Raw genomic sequence first — 18,167 nt, forward strand, 5'->3', positions numbered from 1 at the left:
CTGCTTGGGGAATAGATGAAGTGATTGGGAGATGCGGCATTTTGAATTGCATGTCTGGTTTGCTTTCTAGCTTCACACCAGAATTGTGTTTGTAGATCAAACAAATGCAAATCAAGGGACAAAAAGATGAGCTCTAAATATCACACCTCGGAAACCCAAGGAGGGGTTGCTATGAGTCGGTTCTGACTCAACAGCACATAACAACAACAACAAAAAATATCATTTGGGATACTTCAGGAACGTCTAGGAGTGTTTAGGTTAAGGCTAGACACAAGGAAAAAGAAAACAGAGTCCTTCTCAGGACCAGCACACGTATTTGTGCTGTTATGTCTTGCATAAGAGCACTTGCTAAGGTGGGGTTTTGGGGCTGAAATCCCACCTGCTATTCACCTGCCAAGCCATGTACCCTGTTGTTAAGCTACATTACTCAGAGGAAAGGGGACTTAGTTCCTAATTCACTCAACCTTAGTCCTTTCCTTTGTTATTAGGTTATTCACCTCACCCCCACTTTCAATCTTAACTAACTCAATTTTGACCTTATTTCCCATTTGCTATTTGGAAGGGGCTGAGAGAGGAAAAATGGAGTATGTAATTGGAGTAGTAAAAGGGCATTCCAAAACTATTTGTACCCATGGAGAAGCAGGAGCATGACATTTATCCTTGCTCCGTCCCCCTCAGAGTTCAGTTAATCTTTTTTTTTTTTTTTTGGTGGAGAGCCTGTTATATGCCATAGACTGCATACATGATCTTAAAGAAAATCAATATTTAGCTCTGGCCTTTGAGAAACTCATAGTCCAATGGAGAAGGCAAACATATTAGCATATCATGACAATAATAAGTCCAACAATCAACACACACACACACAGAGCAACATGAGAAAGAAACACTAACATTTTCGTTAGTGTTCCTAATAAGTACTCTTGAAGCCAGAGGTAGAACTGTAGGGATTAAAGTGTGTGCTGTGGCAAGAGAAAAGGTGCTCAGGTCTGAGTGTGGTACAATTGTACAATTGTAGGTAGAAAGAATGTGGGTAAATTGGATCCTGGCAGGTTTCATTTTCTTCTTTTGGCGTATTTTAACAGGTTAGGTCCCTAGGTGGTACAAATGGTTTGTGCTCAGTTATTAACCGAGAGGTTGGGGGTTCAAACCCATTGAGCAGTACCTCAGGAAAAAAATGCCTGGCAATCTGGTCGTTCGTGTTAAAAAATGCTATGGAGTGTAAGTCTACTTTGTAACACCAAATGCCCTGAGACAAAATCAACATGACGGTAGTGGGTTTCTTCTTCTTTTTGTTTTTTAAAAACAGGTTAGTTTGTAATAACGTGTCAATGAATAACACATATTAATTCAAATTAGAACTGGGAAAATGAAATGAAGCAAGATGAATAGTACTAAAACGGATGTACTCTGCGGGTGGACCTCTGACTACCCTGTGGGAGAGACACATTTCATAGTGCTTGTATGTTCCATCATTGTTTTGGGAGGTAGGTGGTTGTTTTTAAATGTCATCCCTTCTCGGCCCTCTAAACGTTTCTTCATGTACAAAGTGATTACAAAAATGTTAAAAAAAAGGTCAAAATAAGGGGTTCAATGAAATGAGGTGAGTGAATGCTGTCAGTCTAGTTTCATTTAGTAATAAAATGATGCGTATACTATGTTTCTTTATTTATTAACTTTTGCTGAGCATGGCAGTGTGGTAGAGGATACAAGGGGAATAAGACAGTCTCTAACCTCAAGAAGCCCTCTCATGGGGGAGACAGGCCAACAAATAATTATAATGCAATGTGATAAGTATAACTATAAAGATGCAGTCAAGATGTTCTGGTAACAAAGATGAGGGAGAGCCTTACACTGCCTGCCTGGCCAGGCCAGCCCTGGACAAAATATTTGGATTTTGGGAAGGACACGTGTAGAGTAGAACTGCCCTCCACAGAACTGCTATAGTTTAGGATAAGTAGTTATTGAGATGAGATGTGCCATGTAGATATGAAATTTGGCTTCCCATAATTTTTCACCATCAGATTCATGTAAGATATTCATCTTACATGAATCCTAATGTGCCATTCGGTGGGTAAGTGGGAGGTTGTTGGAACTTTCTGTAGTTTCCAAATTTATCTGTTGAGAGATACCTCATTATATATGTCTTAAAAGATAGTCGTATAGTTAAGAGACGGCAGTTGTGACAGCTGTCAACTCATTATAATATGACATTCAGAGGAAGTTTAAAATTAAATAACTAGAGAAAATATTAATTAAAATATTTTAAAACTATTAATTATGTCTAAATAACACATACATGTATTTCTTTAGGATTTTTGAAGTCATATATAAAGAATTCTGAAGTCATTGTCTTGTCGATTCTTTCGCTGTCAGGATTTGTCCTAGGGCAACTGGCCTATAGGTTTGTTAAGGTACTGTATGTACAATAAATTAAAGGACAAAAACGCAAAATAAGGTACAGTCTTGCTCCATACCTGAATATATGGATTTTTTTATGTGAACAGATGTTCAAAAATTTCATCTGGTATTAAAAATTTATAAAATGAGAAGACATTTGATGAAGAAGACATATAATTGAGTGAAGTTTAAGATAAGGAACTAATTTGGGAGTGAGGAAAATTTTATTTCATCCTTGGGTTCTTCTCCATCTACCTTTGAGTCCTTGCTCTTATTTCTCAAACCACCCCCTTACACACACATCATACTGGCTTCTCCCCTCATGTTCTCCTTAATACCTGTAGACACTCTAGTTATAAAAAGCAAAAAACCCAAACCCACTGCCGTGGAGTCGATTCTGACTCAGTGACCCCCATTGCGTTTCCAAGGTGGTAAATCTTTACAGACGTGGCAGTTATTTTCATGATGAGGCATGGTTTTTCTTTTCTTACTGCCAGATGAAATGTAAACATGCATCACATAATGTATAATATCAATACAAGAAAATTTGTATTAATTTATTATTCTCTTGATTTCAAATGCATAGCAATGTGATCAATAACAATTTACCTCCATGCCTTCCTTTCTTTAAAAATGTAGATAATGTTTGTCCTTATCCTTGGTTTTAGGGTTATAAATACCTTTTTGTTTTTCTGAAGTCTTGCTATTCATACTACTTAATATTTTTTGAATTTTTTTTATGTGCTGCCTTTTAAGTGCTTCATAATTATTAATTTATTATTAGCTTTTGAGTCAGTTCATTCATCCTCACAACAACCCAGTGGAGTAGGTACATTATTCTCATTTTACAGATGAGGAAATTGAGGCACAGGGAAGTTAAATAATGAATCTGAAACTGTTGACCAGACCAAAATATGCTTTTCAGGGGGACTATTTAAAGAGCTTCAAATGTTGTGTTTTCCATTCGTCTGTGGGCAACCTTCATTATTTGTGTCCTATACACAAAATCTGTACAATTTATTTAAGTATTATTTTTCTCTATGTGACTCACTTAGAGATTTTTAAATCCTAAGCATTAATGTCTGTTAAACTACAAGTGTCTGTGTAAGGTACTTCCAGCTCTCTCACTAAACCAAAAAAAAAAAAAAAAAAATCCAAACTCACTGCTATCGAGTTGATTCCAACTCATAGCAACACCCTTTGGGTTTCTGAAGTGGTAAATCTTTATGGAAGTAGATTGCCTCATCTTCCTTCCATGAAGTGGCTGGTGGGTTTGAACCATCAGCCTTCTGATTAGCAGTTAAGTACCTTAGGCTCTATACCACCAGAGCTCCTTAGTTTTTCCACAGTGCACATGAAAATACGTATCTAACAGTCAAGTAAGAAAAAAAAAAAAATTATCCGTGAACCACTAAAATCATCTTGGGGATTGCTAAATAATAGGAAACCACTCTGGAAAATACTGATTACTTACCACAAGCACTATTTATGCAGCCAGAAACCATACAATTCTCTGGTAAATAAAGGACAACACTTATAGCCTATCCATAATGTTAGACCAACAAATCAACCACAGGATCATCAGGACTGGCCTTGTAGAAAATCTCGTTAATTGCAGACAGGAATATTCTAAAATTTTTATTGATTTAACTAACATCATTCTAATTTCTAATACTTGAAAATGGCAGCAGATTAACTTTCCTGTTTGTCTTTGTTGTTTTAGATTCACAAATTCGTCTACCCTCTTCTGAGCACATCAAGTTTTTCACTTTATTGTTATTTTTTACCTATAATTATGTTTGTGGCTGCTTTGGACATGGACTTTTATGTACTTAAGAATGAGTTTTGGCAGGTAAGAATATGTTCTAAAACAAATGAAGGTCAATTGTTGTTTATTCATGTTAATAGTTAATGAGACTCTATGCAGATGATAAACCACAAATCTCACATTTTTAGTTGTTTACCCGCCTCATTCTACAAACCCATTAATTAAAGAAAGTGGAGAGAAGGAGGGAAATTTATATTTACTGAGTGTCCACTGTGACTAGACACTGAGTAAGTGTTACCTCTGTTTTACATATGAGCAAACTGAAGCCCAGAGGTCATAAGGCTGATAAATGGCAGAACCTGGCTTTTAATCCCACAGCTGACTTAATTGCCACTCTATAGATGTGCACCTTTTTAAACTGCTGAGATTGTTTGATTTGTGCCCTCACTCTTCTTTTCTTAATTATGTTTTTCAGACTATTTTACTGCTCCTTTCAAATAACATTTTACTTTCTTTGGTTTTATTCTCTTGTTCTTTTTATATCATTTTGAGTGGATATTTACTTGAATGATTTTTAGCCTTTTTCTATTTTGTGCATAGGTTTTAAGTTTTCCTGTCATTACACTTTTTGCTATATCTCACGTTTTATGTTTTCATTATCATAAATTTTATTACACTGTTTTTCTTTGATCCATTAAGTAACTCATGGCCATTGCTTCGATTCTGACTCATAGTGACCCCCAGTGGGTTTCCAAGGTGGTAAATCTTTACCGAAGTAGATTGCCCCATTTTCCTTCCTTCAAGCAGCTAGTGGGTTTGAATGGGCAACCTTCTGGTTACTAGTAAAATGCCTTAGGCACTGTGCCACCAGAGCTTTTTATTAAGTATTATTAAGTACTTTAATATTAAGTACTTATTAAATATTTGGAAGTTGCTTCAAAATCACAAAATAATGGCTTTTCATTTTGAAATCTGCTATCACATTGTGATCAGAGGATAATATTAACTCTTTGTGGTTTGTGAAGATTTGCTTGTGGCCTCGTACATGATCAGATTTCTTAAGTCTTCTATGTTTGATCTATAAGAGTATCCCACTGTCGTGGAGTTGTATCCAACTCATAGTGACCCCTCCTTGGATTTCTGAGGCAGTATCACTACAGAAGTAGATTGCCCAACGTTCCTTCCGAGGAGTGGCTGGTGGGTTTGAACCTCCAGCCTTCTGGTTAGCAGTCAAATGCCTTAGGCATTATGCCGCTGTTGTTGTTGTTGTTGTTATGTGCCGTCGAGTCGGCCCCGACTCATATGCCGCTAGAACTCCTTTATAAGAGTATATATTCTATAATTGTTGAGTGCATGTTCAGTAGAACATGTTTGTTAATTATGAAGTTCAGTCTACTATATCCTTGCTAATAATGAAGGAAGAAGTCAAAGCTGCAATGAAAGAACTGGCAAAGAACAAGGCTCCGGGAATTGATGGAATACCCATTGAGATATTTCAACAAACAGATGCCCCATTGGAGGCACTCACTCAGTTATGCCAAGAGATTTGGAAGACAGCTACCTGGCCAACTGACTGGAAGAGATCCATATTTGTGCCCATTCCAAAGAAAGGTGATCCCACAGAATGTGGAAATTACAGAACAATATCATTAATATCACACGCAAGTAAGATCTTACTGAAGATAATTCAGAAACATTTGCAGCAGTATATTGACAGAGAACTTCCACAGGTTCAAGCCGGATTCAGAAGAGGACATGGAACAAGGGATATCATAGCTGTTGTCAGATGGATCTTGGCTCAAGGCAAAGAATACCAGAAAGATGTTTACTTGTGTTTTATTGACTATGCAAAGGCATTTGATTGTGTGGATCATGACAAATTATGGATAACATTGAGAAGAATGGGAATTCCTGAGCACTTGATTGTACTCATGAGGAATCTGTATCTTGATCAGGAGGCTATTGTTCGAACAGAACAAAGGGACACTACATGGTTTAAAATCAAGAAGGGAGTGCATCAGGGTTGTATTCTTTCTCCACATTTATTCAATCTATATGCTGAGCAAATAATCCGAGGAGCTGGACTATATGAAGAAAAACGTGGTATCAGGATTGGAGGAAGAATCATTAACAACCTGAGATATGCAGACGATACAACTTTGCTTGCTGAAAGTGAGGATGACTTAAGGCACCTACTGATGAAGGTTGAAGAATAGAGTCTGCAGTATGGATTATGTCTCAATATAAAGAAAACAAAAATCCTCACAACTGGACCAATGAGTAGCATCACAATAAATGGAGAGAAGATTGAGGTTGTCAAAGAATTCACGTTGCTTGGTTCTACAATCGATGCCAACGGAAGCAGCAGTCAGGACATTAGACTATGTGTAGCATTGGGAAAGTCAACTGCGAAGGAACTGTTTCAAGTGCTGAGGAGCAAGGATGTCTCCTTGAGGACTAAGTTGCGCCTGACACAAGCCATGATATTTCCAATCACCTGGTATACACGTGAGAGCTGGACAATGAATAACGAAGACCGAAGAAGAGTTTATGCTTTTGAGTTGTGGTGCTGGCGAAGAATGCTGAAAGTACCATGGCCTGCTAAAAGAACTAACAGATCTGTCCTGGAGGAAGTGCAGCCAGAATGCTCCTTGGAAGCAAGAATGGCCAGACTTCGTCTCACCTATTTTGGTCATGTTGTAAGAAGGGACCATTCCCTGGAGAAGGATGTCATGCTTGGTAGGGTGGAGGGTCAATGAAAGAGGGGGAGGCCTTCAACGAGATGGATTGACATGGTGGCTGCAATGATGGGCTCAAGTATAGCAGGGATTGTGGGGCTGGCGTGGGATCGGGCAGTGTTTCGTTCTGCTGTGCATGGGGTCGCTATGAGTCGGAAACGACTCGACGGCACTTAACAACAACAACAACAATAATGTTTTTCAGCTCAATCCAACAAGCTTCCACTATGATTGTGAATTTACCAATTTATCTTGCAATTCTGTTGGTTTTTACTTTATATAAATAGAAACTGTTACTAAGTGCCTACAAGTATTTTTATTTTTCCAGTTATTTATTTTCTTATTATTTAGGTATATTTTTAAAATGTGGTAGAAACATACAGAACAAAACACAGCAATTCAGTAAGAATGTCTGGATGTATAGTAGAGCTGGCAAGGGGCAAGATTGTGCTGACTTCTTGGCCACGGCCAGCTACCCTGAGGGAGTGAGTAGTTGGACCTGTGGGCTCAGGACCATGGTCACAGGGGACATCAGGCTCAATTGCCATAACATACTACACAGAAACATTGTTCTACATCCTAATTTGGTGAGTAGCGACGGGTCCTGAAAGCTTGCAAGTGACCATCTAGATGCAGTGATGGATCTTTCCTCATCCAAAGCAAAGAAAAATGAAGAAAACCAAAGACTCATGGAAACAATTAGTCCAAGGGACTAGTAGACCATGTGATACACAACCTATATGATCATGAGACCAGAAGAACTAGATGGAGCCTGGCTACCACTATCAACCTCTCGGAGGGGGATTGGTGCAGGAGATCCTGGATACAGTGGAAGAATAATGTGGATCAAAACTCAAAATCATAAAATAGACCAGATTTGCTGGTCTAATAGAGCCTGGTGAGACCCCTGGGACTATGGCCCCTAGCTACCCTTCAGGTGTGGAATTGAACTCACTCCTGTGGCTTCCAGCCAAACAATGGATAACCACATGGGGTGACCATTTACATTAGGTGAATACACTCCTTGCAGCAATCAATTGTGGGAGAACAGAAGGACAATGTTTACACAGGGAGACAGGTTGGGGTGGGGTGGTGGGGAGTGCATGGGAAAGAAGGACATGGGAAAACAGAGGTAACTACTGGGGAGAAGTGGGAAGAGAGCTGTCACATTGTAGGGAATTGCAGTCAATGTCATGAAACAAAATATGTATGAACTGCTGTATGGAAAAGGAATTTGCTCTGTAAACTTTCACCCAAATCACAATAAGAATTAAAAAAAAAAAAAAAAAAACAGCAATTCAACAATTTCTGCATGTATAATTCAATGACTGATTATATTCTTCAAGTTGTACAACCATTCTTGCTATTTTTTTTCCAAATTATTCTACCTCCAGAAACATACTTTTTGCCTTAAAGTCAATTTTATCTGAGCTCTGGTGGTATATTGCCTAAAGCATTTGACTGCTAACCAGAAGGCTGAAGGTTCAAACCCACCAGCCACTCCTCGGAAGGAAGATTGGACAATCTACTTCCATAGACATACCACCTCAGAAACCCAAGGAGGGTTTGCTATGAGTTGGAATTGACTCAAGAGCAGTGAGGTTCCCCTCCATAGGAGCCCTGGTGGTGCAGTGGTTAAGTGCTCAGCTGTGAATTGAAAGGTCAGTGGGTTGAGGAGTTGCTCCACAAGAGAAGGAAGCCTTGGAAGCCCTGTGGGGCCATTCTACTCTGTGTTGTGGGTTTGCTTTGAGTCAGAATTGACTTGATGGCAGTGGGTTATAGCTATGCTAGCTTTCTTTTGGTTAGTATTTTTTTGCTATAATTTTTCCCATTCTTTCACTTTCAAAATTTTGGTGTCCTTATGTTTAACCAAAACCAAATCTGTTGGCTATCTAGTTGAATCCAACTCATGGTGACCCCTTATGCTACCAAACAGAACTGATCCATAGAGTTTTAAAAAACTAGTCCATTAATATTTAATGTTGTCAAAAATAGCTGTAGAAAACCAAGAGAGTTGAGCAAACATTTCGCCAAAGAAGATGTGTGGATGGAAAACAGGAACCTCAACATCATAAAATGTTAGAAGAATCTAAATTAAAACCATAATGAGGTACCATTACACACCTATTAGAAAGGCTGTTGTGGTTATGTGCTGTGAAGTCAGACCCGACTCATAGCAACCCCTCCTTGGGTTTCCGAGGCAAGTAGATTGCCCCATCTTCCTTCCAAGGAGTGGCTAGTGAGTTTGAACCGCCAGCCTTCTGGTTAGCAGTCAAGTGCCTTAGCCACTATGCTACCAGAGCTCCTGCACTGACAACAAATTCAATAATACCAGTTGGTGATAAGGATGCAGAGAAACTGGGATTTTCATACATAGCTGGTAAAAATGCAAAATGGTATGGCCACTTTGAAAACAGTTTGGCAGTTTCATGTAAAGTTAAAAATGTACTTGCCATATGGCCCAGCAATCTCACTCCTATGTATTTACCCAAGAGAAATGAAAATTTATGTTCATGACAAAACCCTATGCAAATCTTTATCACAGCTTTATTAATAATCTCTAAAATCTGGAAATAACCTAAATGTCTTTCAAGTGGTGAATGGACAAACATATTATGGTATTCTTAAAATAGGAAATTACTCAGTGATAAAAAAGAACAAAGCATTGGTAGGTACAATGGGGAAGAATTTCAAATTCATTATGATAAGAGAAAAAGGCCAGACTCAAAAGACTACATGTTGTATAATTCCTTTCATAGACCTTCTCTGCCATTGAGTCAGTTCCAAATCATAGTGACCCTATGTACAATTCAACAAAACACTGCCTGGTCCTATCTGACCTCACAATTGTTACTATGTTTAAATTCACATTTAATTTAATTTGCAGCCACTATATCAATTCATCTTGTTGAGGGTCTCCCTCATTTTCACTGACTCTCTACTTAAGCAAGCATTATGTCCTTCTCCAGGGACTGGTCCCTTCTGATAACAGGTCCAAAGTAAATGAGAAGTCTTGCCATCTTTGCTTCGAAGAAGCATTTTAGCTATTATTCTTTAAGATGGATTTTTTTTTTTAATTCTTCTGGCCAATCATGATGTATTCAATATTCTTCTCCAATATCACAATTCAAATGCATCAATTCTTCTTTCATCTTCCTTATTCATTGTCCAGCTTTTGCATGCATATGAGATGATTAAAAATACCATGGCTTGGATTAGGCACACCTTAGTCCTCAAAGTGACAGCTTTGTTTCTAACAGTTTAAAATTTTAACAAATTTGCAGCAGATTTATCCAATGCAATGTGTCACTTGATTTTTTGTCTGTTGCTTCTATGGGCATTGGTAGTGGATGCAAGTAAATCAAAACCTTTGACAACTTCAATATTTTTTCTGTTTGTCATGATACTGCTTACTGATCTAGTTGTGAGGACTTTTGTTTTGTTTATGTTGAGTGTTGAGTATGTAATCCATACCGAAGGCTGTAGTCACTGATCTTCATCAATAAATGCAAGCTGGATTCAAAAGAGATGTGGAATGAGGGCTATCATTGCTGAAATTAGGTGGATCTTGGCTGAAAGCAAGGAATACCAGAACGATGTTTACTTGTCTTTTATTGACTGTGGAAAGGCATTTGACTAAGTAGATAATAACAAATTATGAATAACATTGCAAAAAATGGGAATTCCAGACACTTAATTGTGGTCATGAGGAGCCTGTGCAGAGACCAAGAGGCTGTCATTCGTACAGAACAAGGAGACACTGCATGGTTTAAAAACAGGAAGGGAGTGCATTAGGGTTGTATCCTTTCACCATAGTCATTCAGTCTGTATATTTTGAGCAAATAATTCGAGAAGCTGGACTATATGAAAAAGAATGTGGCATCAGGATTGGAGGAAGACTCATTAATAACCTGCAACAGGCAGATGACACAACTTTACTCTCTGAAAGTGAAGATGACTTGAAGCACTTATCTAAGGAAGATTATAGTCTTCAGTATGGATTGCACCTCAACATAAAGAAAACAAAAATCCTCACAACTGGACCAATAAGCAGCATCACAATAAATGGAGAAAAGATTGAAGTTGTCAAAGATTTAGTTTTACTTGGATTCACAATCAACACCCATGGAAGCAGCAGTCAAGATGCGAGACATTGTATTTGACTGGGCAAATTGGCTTCAAAAGACCTCCTTCAGTGTTGAAGAGCAAAGTTGTCACTTTGGGTATTAAAGTGTGCCTAATCCAAGCCATGATATTTTCAATTGCCTCATCTGCATGTGAAAGCTGGACAATGAATAAGAAAGACTGAAGAAGAGTTGATGTCTTTGAATTGTGGTATTGGCGAAGAATACTGAAAATACCATGGACTGCCAGAAGAATGAACAGATCTGTCCTGGAAGAAGTACAGCCTGACTTCTCCTTGGAAACAAGAATGGCTAGACTTCATCTCACCTACTTTGGTTATATTGTCAGAAGGGACCATTCTCTGGAGAAGAATATCAAGCTTGGTAAAATGGAGGGTCAGCGAAAAAGTGGACACCCTCCGCAAGATGGATTGACACAGTGACTGTAGCTATGGGCTCAAGTATAGCAAGGATTGTGAGGATGGTGCATGACTAGGCAGTATTTTGTTCTGTTGTACATAGGGTCACTATGAGTTGGAGCTGACTTTGCAGGACCTAACAACAAGAAGTTACATGAAAAGGCAAGAACAGGCAAATGTATAGAGACCAAAGTTTACTAGGGATTAACAGGGGTAGGAGTGAAGGAGAAATTGTGAGTTATTGCTTATGGAGTACTGAGTTTGTTAATGGTGATGGAAATTTCTCGCTGATTCAGGATAATGGTTGCACAGCCAACTAGTGTTACTGAAATCACTGAGTTGTATGCCTATAAAATGTTGAATTGGCTAATGTTGTATGACATATATTTTTGCAACAACAACAAGAGCAGCTGACAATGATGCTTATGTACAACCAAACACATCACAGGATTTAGTTTCTTGTTTTGGAGGTTTAACCAAACCGAGCCAAACTCACTGCCATGGAGTCAATTCTGACTCATAGCAACACCTGTTGGGTTTTGGAGGTGGTAAATGTTTATGGAAATAGATTGTCCTATCTTCCTTCTGTGGAGTGGCTTGTGGGTTTGAACCTCCAACCTTCTGGTTAGCAGTCAAATGCTTAGGCACTGTGCCACCAGAGCTCCTTTTTGAAGTTTAGGGTATGGTTTTATGAGACATCCCAGTTAACTGAACTAGTATCATGTTTAGTGCTTCTGTCTACCTTCTAGTTTGTTACATATGCCTGGGATCTTAAAAGCTTGCAAGTGTCCATCCAAAGTACAATAATTTGATTCTATTTACTTGTACCAACAGAGGAAGAAGGAGAGTTAAGAATAGGAAGAAGAAATAGAATACATGGCTAACTGCCTCCATGAACAACTACCTCCCTTGCCAAGAGACAGAGACACTGGATGGTACCTGGCTACCATTACAGAATACTTTGGTCAAAGATTCTATAGAAGAATCCTGATAAAAAGGGGGAGAATGCAGAACAGAATTTCAAAATCTCATGGAATCCAGAAGGTGCTATAGAGGCTGGACAAACCTCTGGAATTATTTTCCTGAGATAATCTTTAAACCTTAAGCCAAAAATAGCTCCTGAAGTCTTTTTTAAACCTAATAATAGTTTAGCTTTATTAGTAAAGAATGTCTGCCTTCAACATTGTGCTCTTTGGTGAGAATGGTTGCACAACTTGAAAAATATAATAACTGTATTTCTGTGTAGAAATGTAGAAATTTCTGTGCAGAAATGGTTGAATTGATGTATGTTTTGCTGTGTACATTTTCAACAAAAAATAAATTACTAAAAATAAACAACAGAAGACAGACACAGAGTAATCCCTCACAGACATCCCAACACTATGGGAGAGAGATCCAATAGATCTACTACTTCAGGACCATCATACTGGGGGACACCAGACTCAATTGGCACAACAAAATACATAAAAAGCGTTGCTTCACATCCTACATTGGTGAGTAGTGACTGGGGTCTTAAAAGCTTTCAAGAAGCCATCTAAGATGCAGCTAATGGTCTCCTAGTGTCTGAAGAGAAGATGAATGAAAAAAAAAAAAAAAAGGGGCATTTAGAAGCAATCAGCCCTAGGACATGATGGTCCTCGAGACCAGAAGAACTAGATGGTGCCCAGCTACCAATGCCAACCACTCAGGAAAGGATCAAATCTGGAGATCTTGGATAGAGTGGGAGGGAAAACACGGAACATAATCCAAAAACTCAGTAATGATCAGAATTACTGGTCAGATGAGATCTGCTGAGACTCCCAATACTATGGCCCTGGCATTCATTCTGCACCTGGAATAAAACTCACCCCCAGGGGCAGGCTCTCAGCCCAATAGTTAACAAGATGTATACGCAGACCACTCAACCCAGGATGCCGCACCCACATACTCTATGGTGATACTTCCCTTAGAGCAATAGACCATGGGACACCAGAGGACCAACATTCAAACTGAGGAAATGCAGGACAAACAGGAGTGCATAATTATGAGGGGCACAGGGGAAGGGTTGCAGGGTAGGGAGGGGAGGAGACTGAGTTAAGAAAAAAAAAAAAGAGTAAGATTTATACAATCTCTGAAGAGAAAGCAGATTATACTGCAAACAATCCACTAATTTTCCACACAGAAATAATTTTAAAAAAATAATTGAGGAAAATTTTTATATGTAAAGTTTTAGAGATGTAGATAAAATCATCAAATTCCTAGTAATATGCTTAATTTATTTACACACATTTAAAATTAAGCATTCAACTGCTTACTGAAAGTTGGTGTTTGAAACCACCCAGGGGCTCTGTGGGAGAAGGGCCTGACAATATGCTTCTGTGAAGACTGTTGTTTTTGTTGTTGTTGTTTGGTGCCATTGAGTTGGTTCCAACGCATAGCAACCCGGTGTAAAGCAGAAAGAAAAACTGCCCAGTCCTGCACTATCCTCAAAATCTTTGTTATGCTTGAGCCCATGGTTACAGCCAGTGTGTGAATCCATCTTGTTGAGGGTCTTCCCCTTTTGTGCTGATCCTCTACATGATAGTCTTTCTCAGGGACTAGCCCCTTCTGACAATGTGACCAAAGTACTTGAAAGGAAGTCTGGCCATTCTTGCTTCTAAGAAGCATTCCCACTGTACTTCTTCCAAGACAGATTTATTCCTTCTTCTGGTAGTCCATGGTATTTTCAATATTCTTCACCACACCAAAACTCAAATGCATCAGTTCTTCTGTAGTCTTCCTTATTCGTTTCCTGCCTTTCACATGCATATGAGTTTGTCGAAAAATCCATGGCTTGGATCAGGCACACTTTAGTCTTCAAAGTGACATCTTTGCTCTTTAATACTTTAAGGAGGTATTTTGTAGCAGATTTAACCAGATTTGTCCTCTGGTTTCTTGACTGCTACTTTCATAGGTGTTGATTGTGGATCTAAGTAAAATGAAATCCTTGACAACTTCAATTATTTTCTCCATTTATCATGATGTTCTTATTGGTCCAGTTGTGAGGATTTTTATTTCTTTATGTTGAAGTGTAATCCATACCGAGGGGTGTAGTCTTCGATCTTCATCAGTAAGTGGTTCAAGTCTTCTTTACTTCCAGCAAGAAAGGTCGTGCCATCTACATATTGCAGGTTGCTAATGAGTCTTTCTTCAATCCTGATGTTGCATTCTTCTTCATGTGTTCCAGCTTCTTGGATTATTTGTTAAACATACAGATTGAATAAATGTGGTGAAATGATACAACCTGATGCACGCCTTTCCTGATTTTAAACCATGCAGGATCCCCTTGTTCTGTTGGAATGACTGCCTCTTGGTCTCTGTACAGGTTCCTCATAAGCACAATGAAGTGTTCTGGAATTCTCATTCTTTGCAATGTTTTCTATAGTTTGTTATGATACACACAGTCAAATGCCTTCACATAGTCAATAAAACTCAGGTAAATATCTTTCTGGTATTCTTTACTTTCAACCAAGATCTGTCTAAAATCAGCAATGATATCCCTCATTCCATATTCTCTTCTGAATCCAGCTTGAATTTCTAGAAGTTCCCTGTGGACGTACTGCTCCAACCATTTTTAATTATCTTCAGCAAAATTTTACTTGCATGTGATATTAATGATATGGCTGGATAATTTCTACATTCTTTTGGGTCACCTTTCTGTGGAATGGGCATAAATATGGATCTCTTCCCAGTCCGTTGGCCAGGTAGTTGTCTTCCAAATTTCACTGCACAAATGAGTGAGTGCCTCCAGCCCTGCATTTGTATGTTGAAACTTCTCAGTGGGTATTCCGTCAATTCCTGGAGCCTTATTTTTCACCAGTTCCTTCAGTGCACCTTGGACCTTTTCCTCAATGCCACTGGTTCTTGATCATATGCTACCTCCAGAAATGGTTGAATATTAACCAATTCTTTTTGGTACAGTGACTGTGTATTCTTTCCATCTTCTTTTGATGCTTCCTGCGTCATTCAATATTTTGCCCATGTTGTTGTTGTTATGTGCCATCAAGTCAGTCCCGACTCATAGTGACCCCTCCTTGGGTTGCCAAGGCAGTATCATAGAACCCTTCAGTATTGCAGCTTGAGGCCTGCAGGTTTTCTTCAGTTCTTTCAGCTTGAGAAATTCTGATCATGTTCTTCCTTTTTCATTTTCTAAGTCCAGATCTTTGCACGTTTCATTATATTATTTCAGTTTGTCTTCTTGAGCTACCCTTTGAAATCTTCTTTTCAGCTCTTTTATTTCATCATTTCTTCCATTCACGTTAGCTACTATTCAAGAGCAAGTTTCAGATTCTTTTTGACATCTATTTTGATCTTTCCTTCCTTACTTGTCCTTGTAATGATGCTTTGCTTTCTTCCTGTATGATGTCCTTGATGTCATCCCACAACTTGCCTGGTCTTCGGTCATTGGTGTCAATGCATTAAATCTTTTCTTCAGATAGTCTATAAATCAGGTGGGATATAATCAATATTATATTTTGGCTAAGCTCTGGTGGGGCAGTGCTTAAGGCATTTCACTGCTAACCAAAAGGTTGGTGGTTCAAGCCCACCAGGCACTCCGTGGAAGGAAGATGAGACAATCTACTTCTGTAAAGATTTTCCACCTTAGGAACTCAATGGGGGTTGCTATGAGTCAAAAGTGACTTGATGGTGATGGGTTTGGATTTGGTTTGGACTTGTTTTGATTTTGTTCAGTTTCAACTTGAACTTGCCTATGAGAAATTGGTGGTCTGTTCCACTGTCAGCCCTGCCCTTGTTCTGACTGATGATACTGAGCTTCTCCATCACCTCTTTCCACAGATGTGTATTCCATCTGGTGAGGTCCACATGTATAGCTGCCATTTATGTTGTTGAAAAAAGATATTTTCAATGAATAAGAAAGCTGTTGGTCTTGCAGAATTCTATCATGCATCATTTCTTTCACCATATTGAAATGCCAGAAACAACTCTACACATTCAGCCTCCCAACAACAGTCCAGCCCCTCTTTCCTCCATGTCTTTGTTCTAGTTCTTAAGATTTGGTATCTTGGGCATTGTTGACTTTTCACTATCCTGTATCTCCCACCCTGATTTATCTCTATATTCCAACATTTTGTCCTAAATGGACAGGGCCACTCTCTCCTCCATCTCATTTTTTTTTTACCCTAGGCTGGTTTTGCACAGGCTCCTCCTGTGTCCAATTTTCTGAACAAGTTTGCTGCTCTCTCAGTCATGCATCAGTCTGTAGATATTGCCACTCCGCTGAGTCTCTGAAGGCAAAGACCCATTTCTAGTTATCATGCTCCCAACCCCACCTGTATTCCTTGGTGCTTGGCACAAGACCTGACACTTATGCTTGTTGCACAAAGATTGTTCAGGGTGGTGGTAGTACTGAGAGTGAGCAAGCTGAGTCACTGTGTGGAGGGGAGGGAATGTCTGAGTGGTCAGGTAATCTGTCTGACCTCAAACTCCCAATGACTATCTAGATTACTGAGGGCCAGTTCTTCTTCCCTTCGTGGTTCACTGAGGGCCAGTGACAAAAACATCTTAGAGCATTGTGATTAAAGCCCAGGAGAACTCTGATTACCTCAAGCAAGAAAACTTTCTAAGGTTAGGTTTCATTGTAGTGAGAGGGAGCTTTGAGTAGACTTCTACAACACTGCCTATTTGGACTTATGTGGTGAAGTCTAAACTCTAAGCCTCTCACCAAACTTTAGATTGCTTCTGGGATGGAACCTTGTCCCAAGGCAACCTAGCTATTAAATTCTTGAGAGAGTCTTCTTGTAAAAAATATTTTATTATGTTTTAGGTGAAAGTTTACACAGCAAATTATGTTCCCGTTTAACAATTTTTATACAAATTGTTCCAAGGCATTGATTACAATTTCCACAATGTTTCAGCATTCTCATTATATCCATTCTGTTTTTCTGTTTCTAATTGATCTAGCTTCTCTTTCCTTCCTTGCCTTCTCATTTTCACTTTTGGGTAAATGTTGACCATTAGATCTCATATAGTTGACTATTTAAGAAAACACATTACTCATAGGTTTACAAGTCAATTATTATTTTGCTGAAAGGTGACTTCCTGAAATAGCTTCAATTTGAAGTTCAAAGGCTATCTTAGGACAATAGTCTCAGGATTCCTCTAGTTTTTAATCAGTCCAGTAAGTCTGGCCTTTTTTTTAGAAATATTTATTTTTTTCTACATTTTTTCTCCTATTCTGTCTAGGACCTTCTACTGTGTCCCTGGTCAGAATGGTATCTCATTGTAGTTTTGATTTAACCCACCAGTCACTCCGTGGAAGGAAGGTTGGGCAATCTACTTCCATAGAGATACCACCTCAGAAACCCAGGGAGGGGACGCTATGAGTCCAGTGGACTAGAAAGTAGTGAGCTTTTATTTATTTTTTTTTAATGGCTAATGATCATGAGCATCTTTTAATATATTTGTTGGCTGCCTGAATGTCCTCTTTGGTGAATGTCAGTTTATGTCCTTTGCCCATTTTATGATTGGATTGTTTATCTTTTTGCTACTGAGTTGTTGACCTTTTCTATATATTTTAGAGATTAGACCCTTGTCAGATATATTGTTGACAATGATTTTCTCCAGTCTGTAAGTTCTCTTTTTACTCTCCTAGTAAAATCTTTTGATGAGCACAAGTATTTCATTTTCAGGAGGTCCCAATTCTCTAATTAATTTCTGTTGTTTGTGCATTTTTAGTCATGTT

At 38.7% G+C, this 18,167-nt stretch overlaps 1 protein-coding gene across 1 annotated transcript in view; it reads left to right on the plus strand.

The window, feature by feature from the left end:
• Window positions 1-1,381: 1,381 nt before the first annotated feature.
• Window positions 1,382-18,167, plus strand: part of SLC9C2 (solute carrier family 9 member C2 (putative)) — a 132,460-nt gene continuing 115,674 nt past the window's right edge. The window contains exons 1-3 of the mRNA XM_007947130.1: window positions 1,382-1,484; window positions 2,311-2,411; window positions 4,121-4,249. Of these exons, the coding sequence (XP_007945321.1) occupies window positions 1,382-1,484; window positions 2,311-2,411; window positions 4,121-4,249 (333 nt within the window). The remainder of the gene's footprint in view (window positions 1,485-2,310; window positions 2,412-4,120; window positions 4,250-18,167) is intronic.

This window comes from Orycteropus afer, unplaced genomic scaffold (assembly GCF_000298275.1).
Source record: "Orycteropus afer afer isolate SDZICR_OR568_19922 unplaced genomic scaffold, OryAfe1.0 scaffold00175, whole genome shotgun sequence".
NCBI classification, from domain to species: domain Eukaryota; kingdom Metazoa; phylum Chordata; class Mammalia; order Tubulidentata; family Orycteropodidae; genus Orycteropus; species Orycteropus afer.